The sequence below is a fragment of the Hipposideros armiger genome, unplaced genomic scaffold (genome assembly GCF_001890085.2).
Source record: "Hipposideros armiger isolate ML-2016 unplaced genomic scaffold, ASM189008v1 scaffold_1074, whole genome shotgun sequence".
Lineage (NCBI taxonomy): Eukaryota > Metazoa > Chordata > Mammalia > Chiroptera > Hipposideridae > Hipposideros > Hipposideros armiger.
The window spans coordinates 159,325-184,120 of NW_017732424.1; the positions used below are offsets into that span (position 1 = coordinate 159,325).

General features: G+C 40.4%; 1 protein-coding gene across 1 annotated transcript in view; it reads right to left on the reverse strand.

Moving 5' to 3' along the window:
- Window positions 1-24,796, reverse strand: part of SYNE2 (spectrin repeat containing nuclear envelope protein 2) — a 333,055-nt gene that overhangs the window by 46,020 nt on the left and 262,239 nt on the right. The window contains exons 80-91 of the mRNA XM_019632109.1: window positions 23,616-23,768; window positions 18,581-18,751; window positions 17,988-18,118; window positions 16,780-16,984; window positions 15,499-15,678; window positions 14,614-14,742; window positions 13,195-13,349; window positions 12,937-13,081; window positions 11,905-11,999; window positions 10,426-10,660; window positions 6,414-6,608; window positions 3,887-4,012 (exon numbers count right to left, since the gene is read on the reverse strand). Of these exons, the coding sequence (XP_019487654.1) occupies window positions 3,887-4,012; window positions 6,414-6,608; window positions 10,426-10,660; window positions 11,905-11,999; window positions 12,937-13,081; window positions 13,195-13,349; window positions 14,614-14,742; window positions 15,499-15,678; window positions 16,780-16,984; window positions 17,988-18,118; window positions 18,581-18,751; window positions 23,616-23,768 (1,920 nt within the window). The remainder of the gene's footprint in view (window positions 1-3,886; window positions 4,013-6,413; window positions 6,609-10,425; window positions 10,661-11,904; window positions 12,000-12,936; window positions 13,082-13,194; window positions 13,350-14,613; window positions 14,743-15,498; window positions 15,679-16,779; window positions 16,985-17,987; window positions 18,119-18,580; window positions 18,752-23,615; window positions 23,769-24,796) is intronic.

The window sequence follows — 24,796 nt, forward strand, 5'->3', positions numbered from 1 at the left end:
AATATATAGAGTGAGGTCTACTGTGGACGTTTGTTATAGCTCATGCTCACTATTTACATAATCATTAAAAAAATCATGCTTCTGTCTTTAAATTAAAATACTCCAGATCTGCTATCAAACTAATTGCAAAAGACAACCAGCTAAACTGTCTATATTGCAAAAAATGCTTACAAAATTCCAATTGTTCATACAAAACATGATGAAAAACTTGAAGTTTTTTGGTTACATAAAGTGGTGCATGGCACAGACCTTGACTAGACTCTCTAATAAAGCATGACAGCACTAAAGCCTGTGATTCAAAACTGGTGGAACTGTCAAGTCCCATTTCTCTACGCTGCCATGCGGGCAAAGGGGAACAAAAAATGAGTCCCCTTTTACACACACACACACACACACACACACACACACACACACACACACACACCCCTGGGGGGGGGAAATTGCCAAAAAAATGTATATGAGTGGACACTTTGGTCAGCGTTAATCAAGCAGTAGTTCGCCATAATCAGAAGTGTCTGGATGCTGATGGTAACCACTTTGAGCACGTCTTGTAATTGCAGAAGTCAAAAGTGACGTGACTTGTATTCATCTTTTGTTATCGGTATAGATTATTATAATTTTAATACAGTTTTTTCCTTTCTTAAAATGTGTATACATTCTTTTGGCACCCTCTGTCTACTGATTTTTCCTATTCATACACATATATGACAAAGTTTAATTTATAAATTAAGCACAGTGAAAAACTAACAATAGTAATAATAATAAATAGAACAATTATAATAACATACTATAATAAAGTTATGTGAATGTAGTCTCTTTCAAAATATCTGGAATTTTCTATTTAATATTTTTGAACCACAGTTGACCACAGGTAACTGAAACGGTGGAAAGCAAAACCATGGATAATTGGGGGAGGGGGGACTACTGTATACCTTTTGTAACCCTCTGGATTTTGAACCATGTGATGGTATTACTCATTTAAAAAATAGAACTGTCCCAAGGACTCAATCGCTTGACAAGTTTTATGAACACAGACACTATAATGGTCACTATAGCAATTTTCATAATAGTAAAAGTTAGTACATAAAATATATAAAGAAATCACACACACACACACACACACACACACACACACAGAGTAATTATTCCATACAGCAACTTGGCTATAACTGGAATATAATTTTCCAAGGAGTAAAGTAAAGCTTAGACTAGTCAAGTGGCTTGCGTATCTCCCCCAGGTGACTCAGGGATGATAAACACTGTCCTAGACAGGTTTCAGGTTACTCGGGATCTTTTGGAAGATGGTCATTGGTTGAATGAAATCTATGCACTTGGACTTTCTCCCTGATTCTTTCCACTGAGAGATAGAATGCTAAGGCTACAGAACCTGAAAGGATCCCACTGGAAACTGAGAAGTGGATACTTGGGAAAAATTATGCCTTCTTAGGAGTTTACAGTTTGCATTCTGCACTGGTTTCTAGACTTTATGGAAGGAAACTCTTATGTATTAACTGAGAAGGTGACTCTATACCCTCTCATTTGTTACTGAAGTGTTGATCTAAACCTAAAGATATAGAGATGATAAAAGCTTTGAAAATTAGGGATAGGCAGGAAACTTCTTAACTTAACAAAGACATTACCAGCAAATATCATATTTAATGGTGAAATGTCAGAATTATTCTTTTAAAAATCAGAAATAACATGAAGAAGCCAGCCATCAATACTTCTACTCAGCATTGTTATGGAAGCACTGACCAGTGTAGAAAGAACAGAAAAAAATTATACTTAAAAGAAACAAACAAACAAAAAGGTCATTTTTCCCAAATGGTGATTATCTACATAGACATCCAAAAGAATATGGAGATTTCACAAAAGAAATAGAAAACACAAATCATAAATGAAGATATCAATAAATTCATCTATATTAAAATAACAAAGAAATCCTTTGTTCAGCCAGTGACATCAAGAAAAAGTCAGGGCCGGCCGAGTGGCTCAGTTGGTTAAGAGCGTGAGCTCTGAACAACAAGGTCGCCGGTTCGATTCCCACATGGGCCAGTGAGCTGCGCCTGAGCTGAGCTGCCACTGAGCTGCAAACAGGTGGCAGGATGGCTCAGCTGGTGAGAGCATGTGCTCTTAACAACAAGGTTGCCTGTTCGAGATGGCGGGCTACGCCTACCCGCAACTATGACTGAACTTGGCACCTTGAGCAGAGCGGCCGCGAGCTGCCCACAGGCAGCCAGATGGCGACTGGACTTGGAGTTAAGCTAGCTGCACCCTCCACAACTAAGATGGAAGGACAACAACTTGGCTGTTCCCCTTCCCCAATTCCCCAATACTGTTTGTCTCCTCCAATTCCCCAACACTGTCCCCCTCCCCCAATTCCCCAATAAAATCTTAAAAAAAAAAGAAAAAGTAGAAAAACAAGCTCTTGGATGGGAGAAGACATTTGCTATGTTTATACTCAACAGAGGAGAAGTGTCTACAATAAATAAGCAGCTACTTCAAATCAGCAAGAAAAAGACAAACAACCCAACAGAAAAATGAGTAAAGGATATAAAAAGACAATTCATAGAAGAGCAAATCTTAAGGGGCAATAAACATAAAAAAATGTTTAACTTAACTAGCAATTGAACTACAAACATATACCATCTCACATCTATCAGACTATCAAAAGTTAAAAAAAATGACAATACCAAGTGACTGAAGAAGGAATTGGTTTACATTTGATAGAATGCATACAATACAGCAGTGAGAATGAATGAGCTATAAGCTATCAACACACGTGACTCAAAATCATAACAAGGGCAAAAAGTTGCATTATATGTGTTATATATATAATATGGTACTATTTATATAAAGTTTAAAAGCAAAAGTAATACTTCTATATTTCACTGAGAACTATGTACACATGTAGTAAAGTGACAAAGAAATGCATAAGAATGATAAAAGGCTAAATTCAGGGTTGTGGAAACTTTCGGGGAGGTAAAGTACATTGGAAATCATACAGGGCACTTTAACTGTGTATGCAATGTTTTACTTTTCAGCTGGGTGCTGGTTTCATGACAGTTTGTCATGTCATTTGTTGCGTTAGAAATATTTTGCATGTTAGAAATTTTTACATGAAGGAAAAAGACGCAAGGAGGAGGATGCTAATCTCTAGCACAGCTTGAAGTATGAGAGTACTCATCTCTTCCTATTTTTTTCAATTTGATCACTGAAGTCACTGAAGGAAAAAAAAAATTTTTTTTTAAATGTTCCAATAGGCTCTTGACGTCTATTAAACATCAAACCTGCAAATAGGAAAGAGAAGCAGCAAGTTCCTGACTTGGGCATTTTACTGGTCCAAATTCCTACCTGTAAATTTGCCTTGTCTGCAACGCCTAAAATATCCAGGAATTTTTGCTAGTGTGATATTAATTAGGCAGAATATCATTTGGAAGTTTTTATAAAAAAAATGTTGTAATTGAGCAAAAAACCCCCCAACCTATTGGTTTCTAAAAAATGAATTCTTTAGTCATACTTTACTCTCATTTCAAAGACAAGTTCATTTGATAAGGGAACAGCTTTCAATGTAATTTCAGAGGCTACATCTTCTATTATAGAGGAGAACCGGATGGAAAGAGGACTTGAAGGAGAAAACCCCTGAGATCCTAAGCAGTGAATTTTTGCAAAAGTCTCTCCTTTTTACACATGGATCTCAAAAAGCATGGATCCGAGTTCCTTTAGAGACCAGGATGCTTTGTTAGACAGAAGATAGGAAAAAATGTTTTCCAACTGAACATGAACACTTTGTTTCAGCACAAAAATCGAAAGGCAAACAAACACTTCAACGCCTCAGAAAACAGCTACGCGATTATCTTGAACACTACACCTCAGCTTTCAATACCTTAATCAGCTCTTTCTCTTTGTGGAGGTCCTCATGAAGTTCTGGAAGAGGATCTTCACTTTGTGCCTTTAAAACGTGCAGCCTGCTTTTCAGCTCTTTGATTTTCTTTTCACACTGGTCCCAGGTCTATTTGAAAACAGTATTAAGATTGGTCAGTACTTTGCTGTTTCAGAATGAATTGCAGAACCAGAATAACTCATTTAATCCATGTAATTGCTCTACTAAATGTGTTTTTGTAATCACACAGAAACCCAGTTCCTTGTCGTAAACAAACTGTGGTCTAAAACAACAGATGGGACACCAGTATGGTTCGATGCCTCTTTGCAGCTTTGCATGTGGCTCATTTCAACCATCGGGTTGGTTGGCTTTGACTTCCAAATACCGTTGACCCTGGAAATCCCACAGGGTGGTGGCGGAGGTGGTTAGAGGCACCAACCCTTCTGGAGTTGAAAATCTCCATATAATTTAAGCTGACCCACGGCATCCAAAGATTCCCAACTGTGGATCGAAAATACTGTTTCTGATCTGCAGCTGGTTGAATCCACCAATGCAAAACCCAGGGGTGGGGAGGGCTTGCTAGATTTATTGAAACAAATCATGTGGAAGTGGACCCGCACAGTTCAAACCCGTGTGTTCAAGGGTCAACTGTATTTCTTCCTCCCTGTCCATATCCCCGATCTGTATACGTATATCTTTATTTTGGAAAAGTTCACATTTGAAAGGCTACTGTAGGGATTAATCTTTAGCATGTACCGTCTTGGGCATGTGCTACATACAAGAGCAGCATAAAGCAAAAGCACTCGACCGCTTTTCTCGTCTTCTTTTCTAATGTCATTTCTCTGCTCTCTCTCTTTCCCTTTCAGGAAATAGCCTGGTTTTCATGACCCTGCCACAGTCAAGCTTCACTCCCTCTTCATTTCTCACCACTGCTCTGACAGCCACCATCTGCCTAGAGCACCTTATGGTACCTAAGGCATTTTCAGCTTCACTGTCTTATTGTAACTGTAATAACCTTAGGAGAGACAGGGCAAGTATTACAATGATCATATTTCAAATGTGAAAACTGAGGCTCAGGGAAAACTGAATGGCCAAGGATGTGAGGGTAGAAGCCGCTTAGTGAAGGGGTGACCTAAGGCTGCAGGCTCCCCTGCCAGTGCCATTCTTACCCACCATCCGCTTTCCTTTAACCTTCTACATCACTGAGCAAATAGGTGCCTGCCTTTTCAAGTTCAGGGTGTTTACAATTGATTCGTTAGGATAAGTGTCTACTCCTAAGACTACTAAAAGTAGACAAACAAAATCAAACACTCTTCTATTCCTCGGTACAAATGATACCCAAACAAACTTGGGTTGGCCCAATTCTATGGTGACACTTCATGTAAGGGGAGGCCTCTGGTCCAGCAACATCAGCTCTCTGGGACACAACCAAGAAGAAAGCAAAGAGAAACAAAACTATGAGTCCTTATCTCCCCCACCAAACCGTTAACTGCATCCACCACCATGCTTTACAAACACAGCAGGTGCTCAACAAACGTTTGCTAGTTAATGAATTTCACGTAATCTGTATACCAAAGAGAATTCAGGTACTTTATTCACAGGAGAGATGCTCAGGCCCTACCTCAGCACATATTTATTCTTTCTTCAGAAAAACATCTCTGATAAGCTTGGTTATCTGGTTTTGACACACAATAGTTTAGAGGAGAGTGGGCTATGAGGAGTAGGTATGCTCAGAGAAACAAAAACAATAGCTTCATATTTTTTTGTTTTGTTTTAGTGTCAGGTGTACAAAACAATGCAATAGTTAGACATTTACACCCCTCACAAAGTGATAACTCCCCTCCCCCAATCTACTATCCCTCTGATATCATATTGGGTTGTTGGAAAAGTCATGACACATTTTTGCAATGAAAAACAGAAAAAATAGGTCATGACTTTTCCGACAGCCCAATATATAGCTAGACAGTTTCATAATAAATGGAGAGGAAAAATCATAAAAACCACATAAGACCTCAAAGAGCATAGTACTATAAGGGATAGGTTCAAAGCAGCTCAGAGTCCTTGAGGATAAACTTGGTGTTATAGCATAACAAAATAATGATTTTCTGAATAATGATTCCAAATAAAACATCTCAGTTCTTAAGGATATCAATTATCTGGGAAATTCACTTATATGGAAGAGCACTTTCTCTGATGATAACAGAAAGATGAAGTATCGCCGTGTTTATTTTCAGATACTATACCCAAGGACAGACCATATGTGGAACATTAACTATATAAGTTTCCTGTTTCATAAAAGCAAATATAAAATAGAAACTCAAGTATTTATATACTTAATATTGGGCTTTTTCAATGCTATTATTGTTATTCTACATTAAGTAACTGGTATGATTCATGGGTTAGGAGGACTCAAGGTCCTTTGGAAAACTCACAATGTCATCCTAGAATCATTCCCATTGTCACACAACAAACAAAAATTCTATGTACTGCATGTGAATATCATAAATGGAAAGGAAAATGGTGAATTCACCTCGACAATGCTCTGGAAGTGTTTAATCATCTCTCCTAATCGGAGCTCTGTGTCCTTCCAGCTGTCCTCAAGTTGACTGATTCTCTTGTCAACAGACTCTTTATTTTCCAGGTTAGCTGAGTTCCGTAACTTTTCCCCAGCGTCCAAGGTTAGAGCATAGGTGGTTTGCCATCTCTGAAAATGAATTTCTTTATTCTAAAACAAAAAAAAAAAAGAAAAAAATAAGTGATGTGTTTAAGCCATTTCAGACTTATCAAAAGACCTGCTCCTGCTCTGGTCTTCCCCGACTTGGCCAACAGCACACTACTCACCAAGATGCGCAAGCCAGAAACCTAGAGTCATCTTGTTTTATAGTCTTACTTACCTGCTACAGTACATCCACACCATTAGCGTCTTGTACACACTACCTACAAACATATCCTTCTTTATCTTTACTGTGATCACCCTTGTCCTATCCATCATAACGACTGTCTAAGACTATTGAAATAGCCTAGCTGGTTTTGGCGGATGGCATTTTTCACAAAATGGCCATAGCAATAGTCCCAGTCCCACGTGCTCTTCCAGAACATTTTCAGTTCCCTTAAGTGGTGGTGCCTCTGTCCCCAACTCTTGACCCCATGTGGACATGTGATGGCTTGGATTAACAGAAGGTGGTAGAAATGACATACATGATTTCCAAGGCTAGGTCTAAACAGCAGTTTTCCCCTGGATCTCTCTTTCTTGGGACATATGCCTTTGAAGCCATGAGCTGCCGTATAAGTCTGCCTACCAGAAGCCTCTCCATGTGGAGCGACCACAGGGAATGATGCCCAAGGAGCCCCACCTGTTCCAGTTCCTAGCTGTCTCAGTCTTTCCAGCTTAGGTGCTAGTGCGAGTTCGCTTTCAGATGAGTCCAGCCCCAGCCGCTATCTGACTGAAACTGCCTGAGGCACTAAGTAAAAACCACCTAGCTAAGCCCTGTCAATCCCCAGCACTATGGGACAATAATCTATGATGGTTGTTATAAAGATAAGCAACATGTGAGGGATTCCTGATTTCCTTTGGCTCCTCTACAATCCATCCTTCTCAGAGAAGCCAGAAAAATCTTTAAAAAATACAAATAGAGTCATGCTGCCCCATCTTCCAACTAAAACTCTTCAAAGCCCTCCTATTACATTGAGGCTGTAATTCACCAACTACATATCTTGCCTACAAAATGCTCCTCCCAGCCTGCCTCGCAAGTTCATTTATTATCACTGTGGCCTCTTGGCTATCCTCTAGCCCTACTGGCCTTCTTCCTGTTCCTCTTTGATAAGCTTGCTCTCATTTTGGGGATTTGGGGAAAGCCATTCCCTCTCAAAGGCTCTTTCCCCAGAGAGAGCCTGTGGGGAAATGAGCTGGTTCCTTCTCATCATTCAGTTTCAGTTTAAACATCACATTCCCAGAGATCACTTAGTCTAAAGTAGTCACCCTGCCCCTCCATTACTGGCCCTGTTTTAATTATCTACATATGCCTTATTAAAATCTGGTATTTTCTTGTTTACTTATTAATTTCTCTGATTGCCCCATCAATTAAATTAGTTTTTAAAAATAATTTGTTTTTCAATTACAGTTGACATAAAATATTATATTAGGTTCAGGTATAAAACAGTGATTAGACATTTATATAACTTATGAAATAATCAATCTCGTAACCATTCTGACACCATAAATAGTTATTACCATATTGACTATATTCCTTATGCTATACTTTACATCCCCATGACTATTTTGTAACTACCAATTTGTACTTCTTAATCCTTTCACCTTTTTCACCCAAACCCCCAACCCACCCCCAATCTGGCAACCATCGAAATATTCTCTGTTTCTATGAATTTGTTTGCTTTGTTTATTTTATTCTTTAGATTTCAGACATAAGTGAAACCATGTGGCATTTGTCTTTCTCTGTCTGACTTACTGAACACAGGACAATACCCACTAGATCCACCCATCTTGTCGCAGATGGCAAGATTTCATTCTTTTTGATGGCTGAGTAATATTCCACTGTATGTATGTACCACCTCTTCTTTATCCATTCATCCACTGATGGACACTCAGGTTGCCTCCATATCTTGGCTGCTGTAAATAATCTGCAGTGAACATATGGATGCACATGTCCTTTTGAAGTAATGTTTTCCGTTTCTTGAAATAAATACCCAGAAGTGGGATTACTGAGGCCCGCTTTGCCTTTATTTTAAAGTCTATTTTGCCTGGTGTAAGTATTGCTACCCCAGCTGTTTTTTTCATTTCTATTTTCATGAAATATCTTTTTCCTTCTTTTTCAGTCTGTGTGTGTCTTTCGATCTGAAGTGAGACTCTTGTAGGGAGCATATGTAAGGGTCTTGTTTTCTTATCTCTTCAGCCAGCCTATGTCTTTTGATTGGAGCATTTAATCAATTTACATTTAAAGTAATTGTTGGAGGTATGTAGTTTTACCATTTTGTTACTCTTATTTTTGATCTTTTTCTTCTTCATCTTAAAGAAGTCCCTTTAACATTCCTTGTAATATTTGTTTGGTGGTGATGAACTCCTTTAGCCTCTTCTTGTCTGGGAAGCTCTTCATTTGTCCTTCGATTCTAAAGGATAGCCTTGCTGGGTAAGGTAATCTTGGTTGTAGGTCCTTACTTTTCATTACTTTAAATATTTTGTGCCAATCCCTTCGGGCCTGCAAAGTTTCTGTTGAGAAATCAGCTGCCAGTCTTACTGGAGCTCCCCTGTAGGTAATTAACTGCTTTTCTCTTGTTGCTTTTAAGATTCTCTTTGTCTTTAACCTTTGGCATTTTAATTATGATGTGTTCTGGTGTGGTCTGAAGTAGATCACCTGGTGTGTTGGTTCTGGGGCCTCATGGGAGGGGCTCTGTTGCAGACCAAGGTCAGTTGGCTGCCTGTACCTGGCCAGGGCAACTTGGTGTGAGCTACAAAGTGATCCTCAGATGGTTGCCCCCTGTGCTGGGCTTGCAGGTGCCTGGGAGAGGCTAAGCTGAGAGTCGAGGCCAAGCTGAGAATCGAGGCCAGCTGCTGCTAGTGCCAGGTTTGGGGCTGCTTAGCAAGAGGTACAGGGCATGCGGAAGTCACCTGCTGCCTCTTTGGGGTTTGGGACCAGCCTGTTCTGCATCTCAACCTTTCCTACCAGTCTCAGTGTGGCTTCTTCTGTATGTCCTTAGTTATAGGACTTCTGTTAAGCTGGACGTCAGGCGATTCTCAACAATGGCTGTTCTGTAGTTTAGTTGTAATTCTGAGGTGGTCATGATAGGAGGCAAGCACAGTGGTTACTACTCTGCCATCTTGACTGGAAAAATTAGTATTTTTTATTTATTAATTTGTCTGGTTGCCCCCAGGAGCGTGGGGGTGGGGTCTTCTCTTAGTCTACACCATACTCCTAGCACTTAGAATAGTGACTAGCACAGAACAGGTAGCTAATGCTTGACAACTGGATAAACGAATGAAGAAAGCACAGGATTTCAGAAGGGTGGTGTTTCGTTTAGCTGTACCTCTCGAGAGTGGTTCTATAGCTCAATGGAACATGCCCTGGGAACTGCCAACTGATTACTCCAGTCCTATGCTCATTAAGCACCTTTCTGATTGAAAACTTTGTTGCCTAAATGAATTTTTCCTTCAACAGTAAGCGGAGTCCACTGTAAATGACATGGTGGTCTATTTATATATTACTCAGTACCTTAAAAGCTTGGGCGGTGTGAGTGTCACCCAAGACGTCCCCCACTCTACCCATCCACCTCTCCACTCCATCCCTACTCCCACAATTGAAGAGGGCCTCACTATTTCTGGATGAATGGATAAGACTGGTTTTCTGACCCCACAAGGCTAGGTAGGGACAAGGCGGGTAGGGTTGTGGTGACCCTACTCAGAGGGCTTCCCCATTGCCGGGAGCGCACTTGAGCCAGGACATCACAGAAGCATAAAAGCTGAGGTGGATGAACATCCTCCAAGCAATGAGCATCCTGTCGCTCTCTCACTGCTACTCTGTGTGCAATACCTTCAGCTCATGGATCAGGCTTCTCGTCTGGTAGAGGCTGTAGCAGTCCTGGCTCTTCACTGCAGACAGCAGGTGGCTGGTGTCGGTGAGGAAGCGGAGCAAGGTGTCCTCCGAGGTGGCGAAGTACTGCCACTGCCTCCCCAGCCCGTCGACCTCACGCTTCCTCTGCCGAACGCCCCGGGCGGCGCTCTGCCACTGGTCCTTCAGCTGAGTGAACTTCGAAACAAATTCCGGTCTTGGGAAAAACAGATGGTTAGAGAATTCTGACGTGAACATGTAGAAAAAGATAACTATCACAGCATAATCGAAACTCAGATTTGTTATCGATATGTGCAATTTACATGCAAAAACACTTAAAATCTTAGCACCATTCGACTTAAATATGATGGGGAACTTGGAACCGGAACAGGGGCAGCATGTGGGTTGGTAAAAAGCTTTTAGCAGGGGATATTTGCATATGACGTGGTATTTTGCCAGCATGCATGACAACCATTCCCTTAAACAAATTGAAGCTATTTTAATATCCATTATACCAAATGCTGAATGGAAAACTACACACTGGATAAGTGGGAAACAAATGAACAGGTAGATACCTTGTAATGTTATCAGTACCTTGAAGGTTGTACTTTATGTAATTTCATCAATAAAAATACCCTTTCTGCAACTACTGAACTAATTCTTTTCCAAGTAAATGACACCCTTCACATGATAAATAAGGCTTTTTTATTTATTGTGGGAAAAGTCATGCTTTGCTGTACTGATCAAATCAAAACTAGTTGACCATTCTGGAATTGTCTTGAATTTATAACTTCAGAACTAGTTAGAAATGGGCTTTATATTTCTTAGTTATGCTGAAAGAAGGTTCAGAGGTATATGCGTGGTAATAAGGAGGAAACACAATACCTATCAGGACATTTGGAGAATTATTTAAGAGGCCAGGCCACTTTCCAGCTCTGCTGCCATGGGTACCAGTTGTGCAAGCAGGCTCAGTTATTGTCACCAGGCTGGACTAAGGGGCTCTGCTCTGCCTGATTGGCACTGTCCAGTGACCCCAAGCCCATGTACACAGCATAGAGAGAAATCCCTTCTTTCAGAACTGTAACATAGCTGCTTGTAGGAACAGCAGCACTTTCAGAATTATTTTTTAAATAGCAAAACATCATGAGGCTGAAGGTAGAGAGGAAAACATACTACAGAAGAATCCTTTGGGGTAAAAACTTAGTTATGTGTACTCGGCTAGTAGGTATTTCTGAAGTGAGTGGTCTGCTAACCCCATCCACCCACCATAGGGAAAAGTGCCACCATTGTTTTTATGGTCACATAGCAAGACCCCGTCCTAATATCCAGTCAGAAGACTGGCCCCGTGGTGGTCTGCCAACTGACATGGCCGAGGGCATTGACGTGGTCAAGACTCACGTGGTGGAAGGTCTGTCCCAGACACCACTCCCCCCACACACCCAGAAACCCCAGCCAGCTTACCTTTTCTCTATTTCTGTTGTGTCCAAGAGTTGTAAGCACTGGGTGACATAGGAATCAGCCGTTGCCTGGTTTACAGAAACTTCAGCCTCTAACATCTGTATATGAGTTAAAATATAAAGTAGCTTATAGAATTCATTTTGTGACTCGAGCTTGTATTTCCTATTAAAACCTAAGTTCACAGAGGATATCTGAGATGATTAATTTTCAAATTCTATGACCCTAATGGCAAGACACGGCTCAACCATCATATCAACATAACCTATTAATATAATCACAGAAGCAGAAAGACACAATAATAACTATAACTAATGCCTGTTTATTCGGCATTTACTACTTTCTAGACACCATGTAAAACATGCATTGTTTCACTCATTCCTCAAACTTCAGACTTAAGTACTATTATTATATCCATTTGAAGAGGAAGGAGCTAAGGTATAATGAAGTTCAGTAATGTATCAAGGTCACTTGGCTTTTTGGTGGCCGAATTTCATTTTCATTGGATGATATTAATGTTACAATGCAGACTAAAATCAGTTACATTAAAAAGTTACAGTGAACTAATCGTGCACACTATTGAAATGAAGGATCTGCCTATAACCACCAAGAGTATTTCCAAATATGCATCAGTACGAGTGCGGGGACGCTCCTCTGTGAAATGATTAAAGCTGCAATTATAATTATACCAGGTTCTTTAATATTTTAGAGAATTAGTGAAAATGCAAAGATGAGCTGAAGTACTTTAATGTGCTCTCAGTAAAGTGGTATAATGTTTGCATTCTGTAGAAGAAAAGGTGTGCTAGAAGCTTCCACCTACTACAGAAAATCTAGGAGTTCTGTGATTAATAAAATAGAGCAATAAAACAAAATATGAAAATTTATGAAATGTGAGAATTTTACACAGGCTCAATTGACAACAGAATTTGCTTAAAGACATACACTGATAGGCACTCTCTGTATTTTATGTAAACATGTCTTTTTCTGACTCCTCCTCCAGGGTGAGGGGGGCAAGGGTGGCGGAGGGCTCAGGTTTACCTCGTATGTTTTCTGCTGCTCCAGGAGGGCGGGAAGGCTGGCAGCAATATCCCCCTTGAGCGTCTCTTCTATCTTCTCCAAAAGTTGGACCCACTTTTCACAGCAGTAAAGAAACTTTTCATTTATTCCAATTCCCTGAAGCTCACTACAGTGGTTTAAGAACAAACAAAATGGTGACATGTAACAATGACTTGACTGAGCTCACGCCGTATATTTTACCTTAACTGACACAGAACGGTAGAGGTGGGCTGTTCTGACCTGCAGCGTTCCAGCGCTGTTGCCGTGGCCCGAATCCATTGTCGGTTCGCGTTTTGCAGTGTCTTTACAGCTATGTCACTGAGGGGGAGCTTGAGGCTTACTTCATTCAGATGTTCAACATCAGGTGACAGGGCTGTCAGTGTCAGCACGTGATTCTATTAAAAATAAAGAATCCAGATTTTTGGATGCTACTAAGATATCCACATGATGAAAAGGTCTCAGGGATCTTGTAGACCATCCTTATCTCAAAGATGAGGGAAAACTGGGGCCAAAATGGGTAAATGACTTGCCCACAGTCTAACAGCTTGTTAGTGTTAGAGTTGGACCCGAACCAGGTCTCACAATACTGTGAGTTTTCTAAAATAACAAGTTGCACACATGGCTAGAACCTAAACAGCCCAGGAAACAGAAAGTGATCTCAGATTTTGACTTTGAGAAAGATCGAGTTATTATTTTTTTTTAAAGATCCATTCTGGATCTCCAAGTCTCATTTGGTCTGTTAACAAATTTACCTTCTACAGATCATTCAGTTTACCTACAAATCAAATGGAAATTTAATCCTTAAAATAACTCTAGCAAAACATGGTACTTAAAACATCTGTATTTTGGTAGAATGTAGTAAAATCGTAAGAAAGCAAACTCATCAAAATTTTATTTTTAAAGTGGTATCTCAGTGACAGCCTCTAGGTCAACAATATGTTAAGCAAACATCCTTTACAATCTCCACGGAGCTGTGCTGCGATAATCTGGTCTGAGTCAGTAAACATTTTCTGCGAAGGGCTAGATCATAAATATTTTAGCCTTTTATGGGTCATATGATCTCTGTTGCAATTATTCATTTCTGCCCTTGTAGTACGAAAACTCCAGGAAACAATGCGTGAATGGAGGGGGATGACTGTGTGCCAATAGCACTTTATTTACAAAAGCAGGTGGTGGGCTGAATTTGGACAGTGTGCCATAGGCTCCTGACTCCTCATCTAGGTTATCAGTAGGCCCTTAGGAGTATGCAGGAGCCAGAATTCTTTAAACCGCCCCTTCATTTATGTTAACTACACTAAACTTACTAAGCTAATAAAGAAGGGGAAAACAGACAATTAATTTAATAGGTTATTTTACTTCAACTAACAAGACAAATTTAATTAATCACAACAGCCAATTCCTAGATTATTCTAGTTGACTGAAGCTAATTCATCAAGACATCAAAAGTTAAAAATTTACTAAAATTACTGTGGCATGTTACTAAAATAGATCCCTATGGTGTCATACTTTTCTAGAACTTAGGGAAACTAGGGCAAGGATGAATGACATATAAATTACTGTTCTTAAGAGCTAGGATACAAACAGATTCTATGATGTGAAATTGGCTGTTTTATCCTATGGTGAGTCTATGCCCTCAGAAATGACAAATATTGGCAGTACCAGGTATGAGTCAGGATTTTCTTCTTTTTCTTGCTGGTGGAGTGTATCCAAATTCTCTTCTTCATGCAGAATGAGACCTTTTAAAGATTCCAACCGGTCCCCAAAATCCTTGAACTGTGATAGAACCAACTAGAACCAGAGAAATTTTCATCAGGAACAATTTTAATGTACATATATAACCAGCACAGCCTTGGGAGCTGATAAAAGTTCAAGTTGTTTTCAAGCCCCAGCTGCTCGTTACTACCTTGAATATTCCGAAGGCTCCCTATGTTCACTCTGTGCCTTTGGCAAAGTATGGAGCCTTCAGGGATGAATGGCTCACCTGTGAGGGGCCACACAGAGGAGGGTTAGTGAGTACTCTGCTCCCTCGGTCCTGCTAGTTAAATTTTTCCTGCTGGTATTGCCATGTGATATTGGAGTTCCATGGCCTTTTATGCAGCTTTTTGACAGTGCATGCACGAAGGCTTTTCTAAAAGCGACTAAAGAATACAACAAATGGCCATGCTTTAAGCAACCAATTCTGTTACCCCACTTGGAGATCCCAATATCTGTGAGATCTAAACAGTGTACAAAATATATCACTTCTTACATTAATATGTTCAATCAAGAAGAAATGGTTGCTTAAGATACACCCATTGCTCATGTGATTGAAGAATCCCATGATTAAAGAATGGTATCAAATAGCAGATATGTTCGGGGCAGCTTTATTCTGTAGTTGCCCTAAACGACAGTCCACAAAGCACTGATAACTTATATGACATATACTATGCTCCTTATATATTTTATATATTCCTTCTGTCTTATTACTTCATAGGCTATAAGGAATTGATGGTACTAGGCAAATCTCCAACAAGACTATAACTTGAATGGAAAAATAAGACGAACCTCAAATTCAGTAGCTTTCACCAACAGCATCTTCCCCAAGTGAGAAACTCTCTGGAGCGAGTGTCGTTGACCAGAGAGGAGCACGTGGGTGTCCGACTCGGCCGGTTGTGGGAGTCGATCCAGGAGAGTGGAGTTTTGGAGAATGGCTTCTTTTGTCTTTTGCACATCATGCTGAAGCTCCTGGAGAAGAAAAAGTGATCACAAAACATTTCCTCCACTTTCACAACATGAGCCCCCACTCCATAGGGCTCCATCAACATTGAGGGGACTTTCTGCCCTGATATTGTGGGCATGGCTTTTTGTTACTGTTTATTTTAAAGAGCTGAACAAGCTAAGCTTTCTTTGTATGGTGCCCAATCACTGCTGCTGTTCTGCAATTTGTCAGTTCGGAGCTGAAACTGACCACTAGAATTGGGGCTTCTGGTTTCAAGAAACCAGAGACCATTTGGGTCGAGTCCTTTGTTTTGTATTTCTAATCATCAGCCATGTTAGCAAACTGCTTGAGTGTCAATTTAAGAATCAACGCGACCCTGTCCTCTGCCTGAGACTGTGACATAAATAGATTCATCTGCGGAGATGGTAGAATCTCATCAATGAAGCTGATTTTAAGGCTACTCTGGAAATACTGAGTGTGTGAAATTTTTTTTTTTAAACTACAGATTAAGTGGAAGGTAATCACAAATACTGATCATATCTATTGGATTCCTGTCTCTCCCATTAAATTGGTTAATGCTTTTTGATTTGCCCTATAGTATCCAATGATACAAAACACAGCTGGTCACCCAGTTTAAAACATGAAAGTAGTCACTTTCTGGGCATTCGTGAACATACTTGGATAAAACCAGAGAAAATTATACAGCTCTTAAATACAGTCTAGAAACCACTACATCCATAGAAAAGTCATATTAATGTGGAGGCGAATCCATGATTATTTCTAAAGCAAGAAATTCAACATCGATTAATACTATTCTTAGATGATCCCACTCAGTTGAGACGCAATAGCTTTTATTTGAGACTCTGTATGAGGCTTTTACTTCAGAGTTTTACTTGCTAGAGTGAAAGGGGAAACCTGGAACCAGGTGGTGTCAGGTGCCCCTGACTAGCTACCTGCCACCTGGCCCTCCCAACCGCGCACATCCCGGTCTTGCCCGCGTCCTACACAGCCTGCCCATACACCTGTCCTGACCCAATTCAGTCCCTGTGGTCTGTCTAGTCCCTGGATCATGGCCTTGACTGCGGGACTGTCTGGGCCCTTGGTTTTCCCAATGGGTTTGGCATCACCTTTATGTCCTGCAGGGCTGGGGTCAGGATCTCTTGCAGGTTATTTCCAGACATGTTGATGTTTGCGAGCTGTCGGTACTTTGCTTCCTGCTGCTCCAGCCTTGCTACCGCTTCAGTGTGAGTGCTGGTATAGGCCGTCCAGAGCTGCAGCAGACTCTGGGCCTTCTGCAACTCATCCGCAATGTCCTGGTTTACCTGAGCCCACCTGTCAGGGCGACATGAACAACAGGTCCCTCATCGCATCCTTGCCCTTGCAGCAAAAGCTCAAATGCACATGCTCTACCAGAATGCTAATAGCAGATGGAATGGCAAGGAGACACTGTGAAGTGCCTTTTACTAAGGGCACTGCCATTACATAAACGTAAGTCCATATCAGGATATGTAACTAACTGTACAATTCTCAACAAAAATTACAAAATTTGTGATTGGCAAGAAACCTCCATTGTATTATAAATGTCTCTTAGGTTAAGTTGGAGAAAGTACTGAGCTGCATGCCTGCTGAAGCTTCTCCACATGGGAGGGCCTCCTATTTTATAGAGGGGGTCTTTAAATAGGCCGATTCAAACTGTGTTACAAAAGCCCCTTGTTCCTAATGTAGAAGTGGAAATAAAGGAAATGGTTTCTGTTTCATATGCAGACTACAGCATCTTGTCTTTCTTTCCCATCACTAAATCAGCTTTAGACCCATTTTCGTATCCTATTCAGCAAAATGAAAAGCCTTGCAATTAATTAGGGCCACGTGCCTTAGAAGGAGCTTTCTACCACAAGCACTTCATCCAACTTCTCTTCCAAGCCCACATGTCACCTCCCTGGGAGGTGTTCTAACATCCCCTTTCTTCTGTTTTATGTTTCCAGTGAAAGAGGTTGCCTATCTGGCCCACCTGTTCGTCTTTTCTGCCTGTGATTTTGGTGTCCTGAGGCTTGCACTGGGCATTTAGTCTCTGCCCCCTGAAAATGGCTACTCTGGGGCTGTAATGAGGGCATTTCTACACTGATTATACCAAACACTTGTACAAGGCAGGTATCAGCCTTTACAACATCAAATCATCCATGAACTAGATAGAATCTTGTAAAACAGAGACCTGAATAGTCTGAAGCCAGTCATCTCAGGTGATTAAGAAGATAAGACCTTCCAAGGCCCATGGCACTTCATTTACCACGTCATTAAGATATCTGATCTGTTATTCAAATTGTATCTTAATGTATACCTTGTGTGAGTATCTTGGCATTTCTCTTCGACTATTTCAGCCACTGAGGGACAGTGATCTTTGAATTTTCCAATAACCTCCTGGAGTTTCTGCCAACTCCCTTCGCTGCTCTCAGCTTCATCTTGAAGAGCCTAAGAGAACACAGCACGAACGTTAGTTTCAAAATGGCAGCAGCTTTTCAACGCTTGCTGTATGGCACAAAAATAACAACACTCAAACCTCGACAGGACTGGGATAAATTGTTAGAAATGTAAAGAAGAAATCAACTGGCAAGGCATTCTTTCATTTGACACTAGAACTTTAAGAAGTGTACTTAAAAAAATCCCACCCAAACCCAAAATGTATAAATTGTGAAATAATAAGGACATTAAAAATGAAGAACGATTAAACTTTGGAATGCAAACTTTTACCAAGTTTCATTCGCTTGGCTCATGTGATTCACTCTGGAATTTCCAGTTGTACTTCTGCTGCTGTTTAAAATGCTGTTATGTGCTTCTCTGTCAAGAGCACACAGCCACTGCATCACTTACTGCGGTGCTTCCATTGGGGTTTTCTTGCTAATAGTGCGCTGTGCCCAGGTTGGGTTAACTTACCTGAAGGTTCTGCACCTGGCATCTCAAGGCCTCCAGTGATAAAGCCACAGGCTTGCTGTGTTCCAGGCAGTAGCGGAACCGGACTGTCAACGTAGTCACGTCATCATAGAGTTTATCATAAATCTTCCACTCCTGTAACATGGACTGCATGGAGGTTTTGAGCTCATTGACCTACACGAAATGTGAAAAACATATTTAGAAAAATCACTGAGAGGAGGCTCTCTCTCTCTCTCTCTCTCTCTCTCTCTCTCTCTCTCTCTCTCTTTTTTTTTTCTCCCTGTGCAAGGTCTCTACTATTGTATCCAATTTAGGCATTGCATTTGAGGGTACTGGAGGAGCTTCAGTGATTAACTACAGGTGGGAAGGGCAGGTCAGTGAACAAAAACTATCAGAGAAGGCTAAGTTTTAGAACAGATGAATGGAAAAGAGCCCTGAGGATCAGCATGGAGAGTTCAGCCTAGAGAAAGAACCCAGGGTGAGGAATCAGAATCGCGAATGCACACTTCAGTGACGCCCTATTTGCTTTCTGACCTTGGGCAAGTTATTCAACCCTTGAGTGTTTTGTCATCCACAAAACAGAGATAATAAATGAAAAAATAAGTAAAATAGTGTCTGTGAAAATGCCCTGAAAACTGTAAAGCATTATACATGTAAAATGTTACCTGTGGTAGTTACCTGGCACTTACATCTGATTATTACCAGGAAGCAAGCATAAACTGGAGGGGAACATGCTTGGCCAAAATAATAGGCCAGTGCTAAGTAGGAGGAAATGCGTATTTTAATCGTTTACATGTGCTGACAATCATGAAAGGATAGAGGTTGAATGATCATTTTAATGATCTCTGATACAATCGAGTATAAATACACATTTTTATATACATTATGTAGCCAATATTTATAACTCAACAACAAAAAGATAAATAACCAAACGCAAAAAATGGGTAGAGGAGTTGAATCTCCCTAAATATTGGGTTGTCAGAAAAGTCATGATGCATTTTTGCAATGAAAAACAGAAAAAATACATCATCACTTTTCCGACAACCCAATAATATATACAGATAGTCAATAAGAACATGAGAAGATGCTCAACACCAACTCATGAGAGAAATGTAAAAAAAAAACCATAATGGGATTAATACTTCACACCCACTAGGATGGCTATGATCAAAGTTGGATAATAACAAGTGCTGGCAAGAGTGTAGAAAAACTGGAACCCTCATACATTGCTGGAACATAAAATCTTGCAGCTGCTGTGGAAAACAGTTTGGCAGTTCTTCAAAAAGTTAAATATAGTGACTATACCACTGGCCAGTTCTACTTAGGTATATACTCGACAAGAACTGAAATCATATCTTCACACAGAAATGGGTACATAAATGTTCACAGCAGCATGATTCATAAAAGCCTAAAGGTGGAACAACCCAAATGCCCATCAATGGATAAACTAAATGGAGTATATCCACACAATGAAATAGTTTTCATCCGTGAAAAGAAATGAAGTGCTGATATACCCTATAATGTTAATGATCTTGAAACATGCTAAGTGAAAGGAGACAGATACAAAAGACTATATATTGTATGATTCCATTAATATGAAATGTCCAAAACAGGCAAATTCAAAGAAAGAGAAAGTAGATCAGTGGTTTCCAGAGACCAGGGTAAGGGAGGAATGGGGAGTTGACTGCTAATGGGTATGTGGGTTTCTTTTGAGGTAACAAAATGTCCTAGAATTAGATAGTAGTGATGGTTGCAAATCCTTAACTATACGAAACACCACTGCATTGTATATTTGAAAGGGTGAGTTTTACGGTGTGAATTATACATCAATTTAAAATAAGGATCGGAGTAGAAATAAAGCATGGTCATGATGTTGGCCCAACTAGACATCTTTACCTGCAGTGTGATGTCGAGCTTTGGATACAGTCACAGGCCTGCATCAGGCCCTCTGTTCTTTGCTTAACAACTACAAGGGCCACTGCATACCCACAGTGACGGTGACGGGAGTTCCTCAAACCCTTTCACAAACAGGGACAGATGAGGAACCACCTGGGATGCTAAACTGTTAGTCTCTCATTGGCAATTAAGGGAGCCAAATGTGTTTATAAGGGCTCGATGGCTCAGAAAAAGAACCAGAGTCATTAAGAATAAGACAGGAAGAAAAAAGGGAGGCAGGAACTCCTTACAGACATACCCCTCCAAAGCTGGGACCTATCTGGGTGGCAGGAATGGTCCTGGCACACAGGGCACTTCTTGGCTTCTGCATATAAAGTTGGTGTCATTTCTGGGGCTCTTAAGGGTAAACCCTTTAGAATATTACAGCTTCATAGAGAAGAAATGGCACATGTGGTTTGAGGGGAAGGATAAAAAAACCATTAAGCAAAACTCACTACACTAGAAACAAAGAGGAACATTTTCAAAATGTTTGAAATGGAATCAGTCAGTAGGGCAGGATTCACTGAGTGCCGCAGAGGCATTGCTACAAAAGTGGAAATAACAGAGTCGGTATTATTCCCCCTCACTTTAGATCAGGAAATTGAGGCTCAGAGAGGGGAAGTGCCTGCCCTAGGACAGACAGAAAATGGTGCTGCTAGGATCTCATGCAAAGCCCTTGTTCTTAAACACCAGGCTATCCTGACTCTGTAGAGCTTATGGGTGGATGATTTAGGTCTTGTGTCCTCTGTATTTTTTTTTTTAATAATAGCTTTATCGAGATACAATTCACACACCATACAATTAACCTCTTTGAATTATACAATCCTCCTAATTAGTTTTAGAATATTTTCATCACCCCAGAAAGAAACCCCATACCCATTAGCAGTCACTCTTTCTTCCTCCAGCCTGTCCCCTAAACACGAATCTACTTTGTCTTTATAGATTTGCCAATTCTGGACATTTCACATAAATGGGATCATACAATACGTGGTCTTTTTTCACCGGCTTCTTTCACTTAGCATGATGTTTTCAAGGCCATCAATGCTGTAGCATGTTATCAGTACTTCATTTCTCTTCATGGCTGAATAATAGTCTACATTTTATATAACCATATATAAGTTGATGGACATTTTAGAGATTATGTATCACGCTGCTATGACCATTTGTGTACCCGCTTTTGGTGCAGACATAGGTTCTTATTTCTCTTGTGCATAGATACCTCAAGTAGAATTGCTGGTTCATATGGTAACTTCATGCTTAACCATTTGCGGAGCTGCCAGACTATTTTACAAAGTGGCTGCACAATTTTACATTCACCATAGTGTACGAGGGTTTCAGTTTCTCCATATCCTTGTTAATGCTTATTATCGTCTCACTTTTTATTATAACGACCCTAGTAGGTATAAAGCGGTATTTCATTGAGGCTTCAATTTGCATTTCTTTGAGGGGCATCTTTTCATGTGCTTATTGGCCACTATGCATATCTGTTTTAGAGAAATGTCTATTCAGGTCATTTGCTCCTTTTTTCATTTGGTTATTTGTCCTTTTATCACTGAGTTATAGTCAACCGTTACATATTCTAGATATAAATCTTTTATCTGATATAACCATTATAGCAAATATGTTCTCTCATTCTGTGGTTTATGTTCTTACATTTATCAATTTCTTTGGTTACTTGTGTTTTTGGTGTCCAATCTAGGAAACCAGCGCCCAATCCAAAGTCATGAAGATTTACACCTATGTTTTTTTTAAGAGTTTTGTAGTTTATTTAGCTCTAACATTTACATCTTTGCTCCATTTTGAGTTATTTCTACATATGGTGTAAATATAGAAGTCGAAATACTTTTTTGAATCTGGATATCCAGTTGGCCTAGTACCATTTTATGAAAAGGCTTTTCCCCCCAATAAATTGTCTTGCATCCTTGTCAAAAACCAATTGACCATAAATGTGAGGGTTTATTTCTAGACTCCCAATTCTATTCAATGTATCTATATGCCTATCCTTCTGCTAGTACTATCTGCATTTTTTATTTACAGGTATTGTTTAATCCTTTCCCCCCTCTACATTTTTATTCTATTGCAATTTCTTGTGTTATAATTATCTGTTCAAGTGTGCCCTCCAGTAGCCTGTGAGCTCTGAGGGTAGGACTCATTTATTTTCCTGTTTATCTTTGTACCCTTGGCAGTGAGCAGAGTGCCTCACAAAGGATATCTTTAACAATGACTCACACACAAGATGTTAAGCTCAATCCCTATTTTCCTGCCTTAGTTCTGTGGGAGGAATAAGGCTGAGGTCACCTATGGATTTCACTCATACAGGTTATTCCCAATGCCCTCTTGGAACAAACGGTTGAAAGTGAATTCTAGGAGATGACAAATGATCCACAATAAGGCCTCTTTGAGAAACATGGACACACCTGTACTTGGTGAGTATTTACACTTTCCTCCCCCCATTTGTGGGGAAAAGGCAAGGTTGCGATATCTAGCGCCACCTGTCCTTTCTCTTTTGGTCTTCTCCTCCTGGGAGGGGTAAATGCAGACGTTGACATGCTTTCATAAAATTATCCGGATGTCTTCTACACTCTTCCTCTATACTTTCTCCTCACCTCACGCAATGTGTCTCCCTCTCCCCTTCCCTGGAGTTCTCCCTAGGCTGACCATGCTCCTAGCCTAATAGAGGCTACGCGAGACAGGATCACTCCCTCCGGGAGGCATGTCCCTGTGTGTGTGTGTGGGCGGATCTGAGCTGCTTCTTCACAGCTCTTCCTGTATATCTGGCCAGGAAACAATGCCAGATGCTCTGTTGGGTTTGGGGGATGGAGACATTTTTTGTCTGTGTGAGTATATTAGACAAAACAAAGATAACCAAAGAGATTTCAGGGCTACTAATGATGTTGGAATTGGTGGCTTTGCCTGTAATTATCCAGTGCAAAAAAAACAACAACAGGATTTGAAATGCTTTTTTCTATTAACTTCAGTATTTTTCTCAGCAGCTTTTTCAGCTTTTGGTATGGAACACGTCTCCATGATTAAAGAGCAACAAATAAGACAAAAGACGGCTGTGTGAAGAGAAACAGTAGACTTCCAATGAATTCTCTAGTACCTGGTTGACAACAGTGTTCCTCTTTTGAAATAACCCGTCAACTCTGGATGCTGTATCTTCTAACAATGGCAGTGTCCCACTCTCCAAAGTCAGGGAACTTTGTCTCAACTCATCCAGTGCTTTGGATTTCATTGCAAGTTGGTTTTCTATATCCTGGAAGGGCAAAAGAAAAAAAGTTCTCATATGCACACTATCACAAAACAATTAAGGTATAAGAGAGAGAAGTTTGCTCTTTTCAGGTAAAAACGACATTAGAGTATATAATTAAATAACATTACACTAAAGACACATTAATCATAACAGTCTTAATTTTTAGAATGAATTGTTACAATATAAATTTATATTACAATATGATTTTTTTAATAATAATTTCAATTATTTCATGGATGTAGACTTCTGGAAATCTAGGTAACAAGTCCTTATCATCATGGGATAGCAGAAAGAGTCCAGGAGATCTCGTCCCCGTTCCATGTCTGCCCTGTACTGGCGGTTTGACAGGCATTAAGTCATCAGACTCCCAAGTCGGCATTTTCTCATTTGGAAGAAAAACAGGGAGGACACCCTGTGTTGTGCATAGCCTGGAACACAGGGGAAACCAGGGTGGCCTGTTGGGGGATGGTGTAGGACTGAACTGTGGAATGTAAGCTTCTCGTCAGGAAGTATGTCAGATCTGAGGTGGCTGTAAGAATTCCAAAGTGGAAGGGACTAGTGGGCAGTTAGAAACAAGATAGGACCATCTGCAAAAGCTCTTACGGTGCTGTTGCTGCTCGCATATTACGTCCAGTATTATTCTGTAATCGTCTAGGTAGGATCGGGGTCTGAGGTGACTTTCCACCGTGACAGCGAGAAGTACCACACCTTCATGTCGTGGGTGCAGAAGCAGCATAACCTAGCCATCTGCAGTGACAGGGACAGCTGGAGTGCTTTCAGTGGGGAGCGGCACAATCAGGGCAGTGTGTACAGAGGATGCATCTACATGTGGGGGAGGGCACCTCAAAGACTAAGTGACCTGGTAAATCACAACTAAACAGCAAAGGGCACAGCCAACACCCTCAAGCCCAAACGCGACTCAGACACTTGTTCAAAAAGACAAGGGTCCTTTTAGAACACATTACGCAGTAGGTGAAAGAAAAGCACTTTTCTCTGAAGAAACAGAATGAGATACTCAAAATCATGGAAAC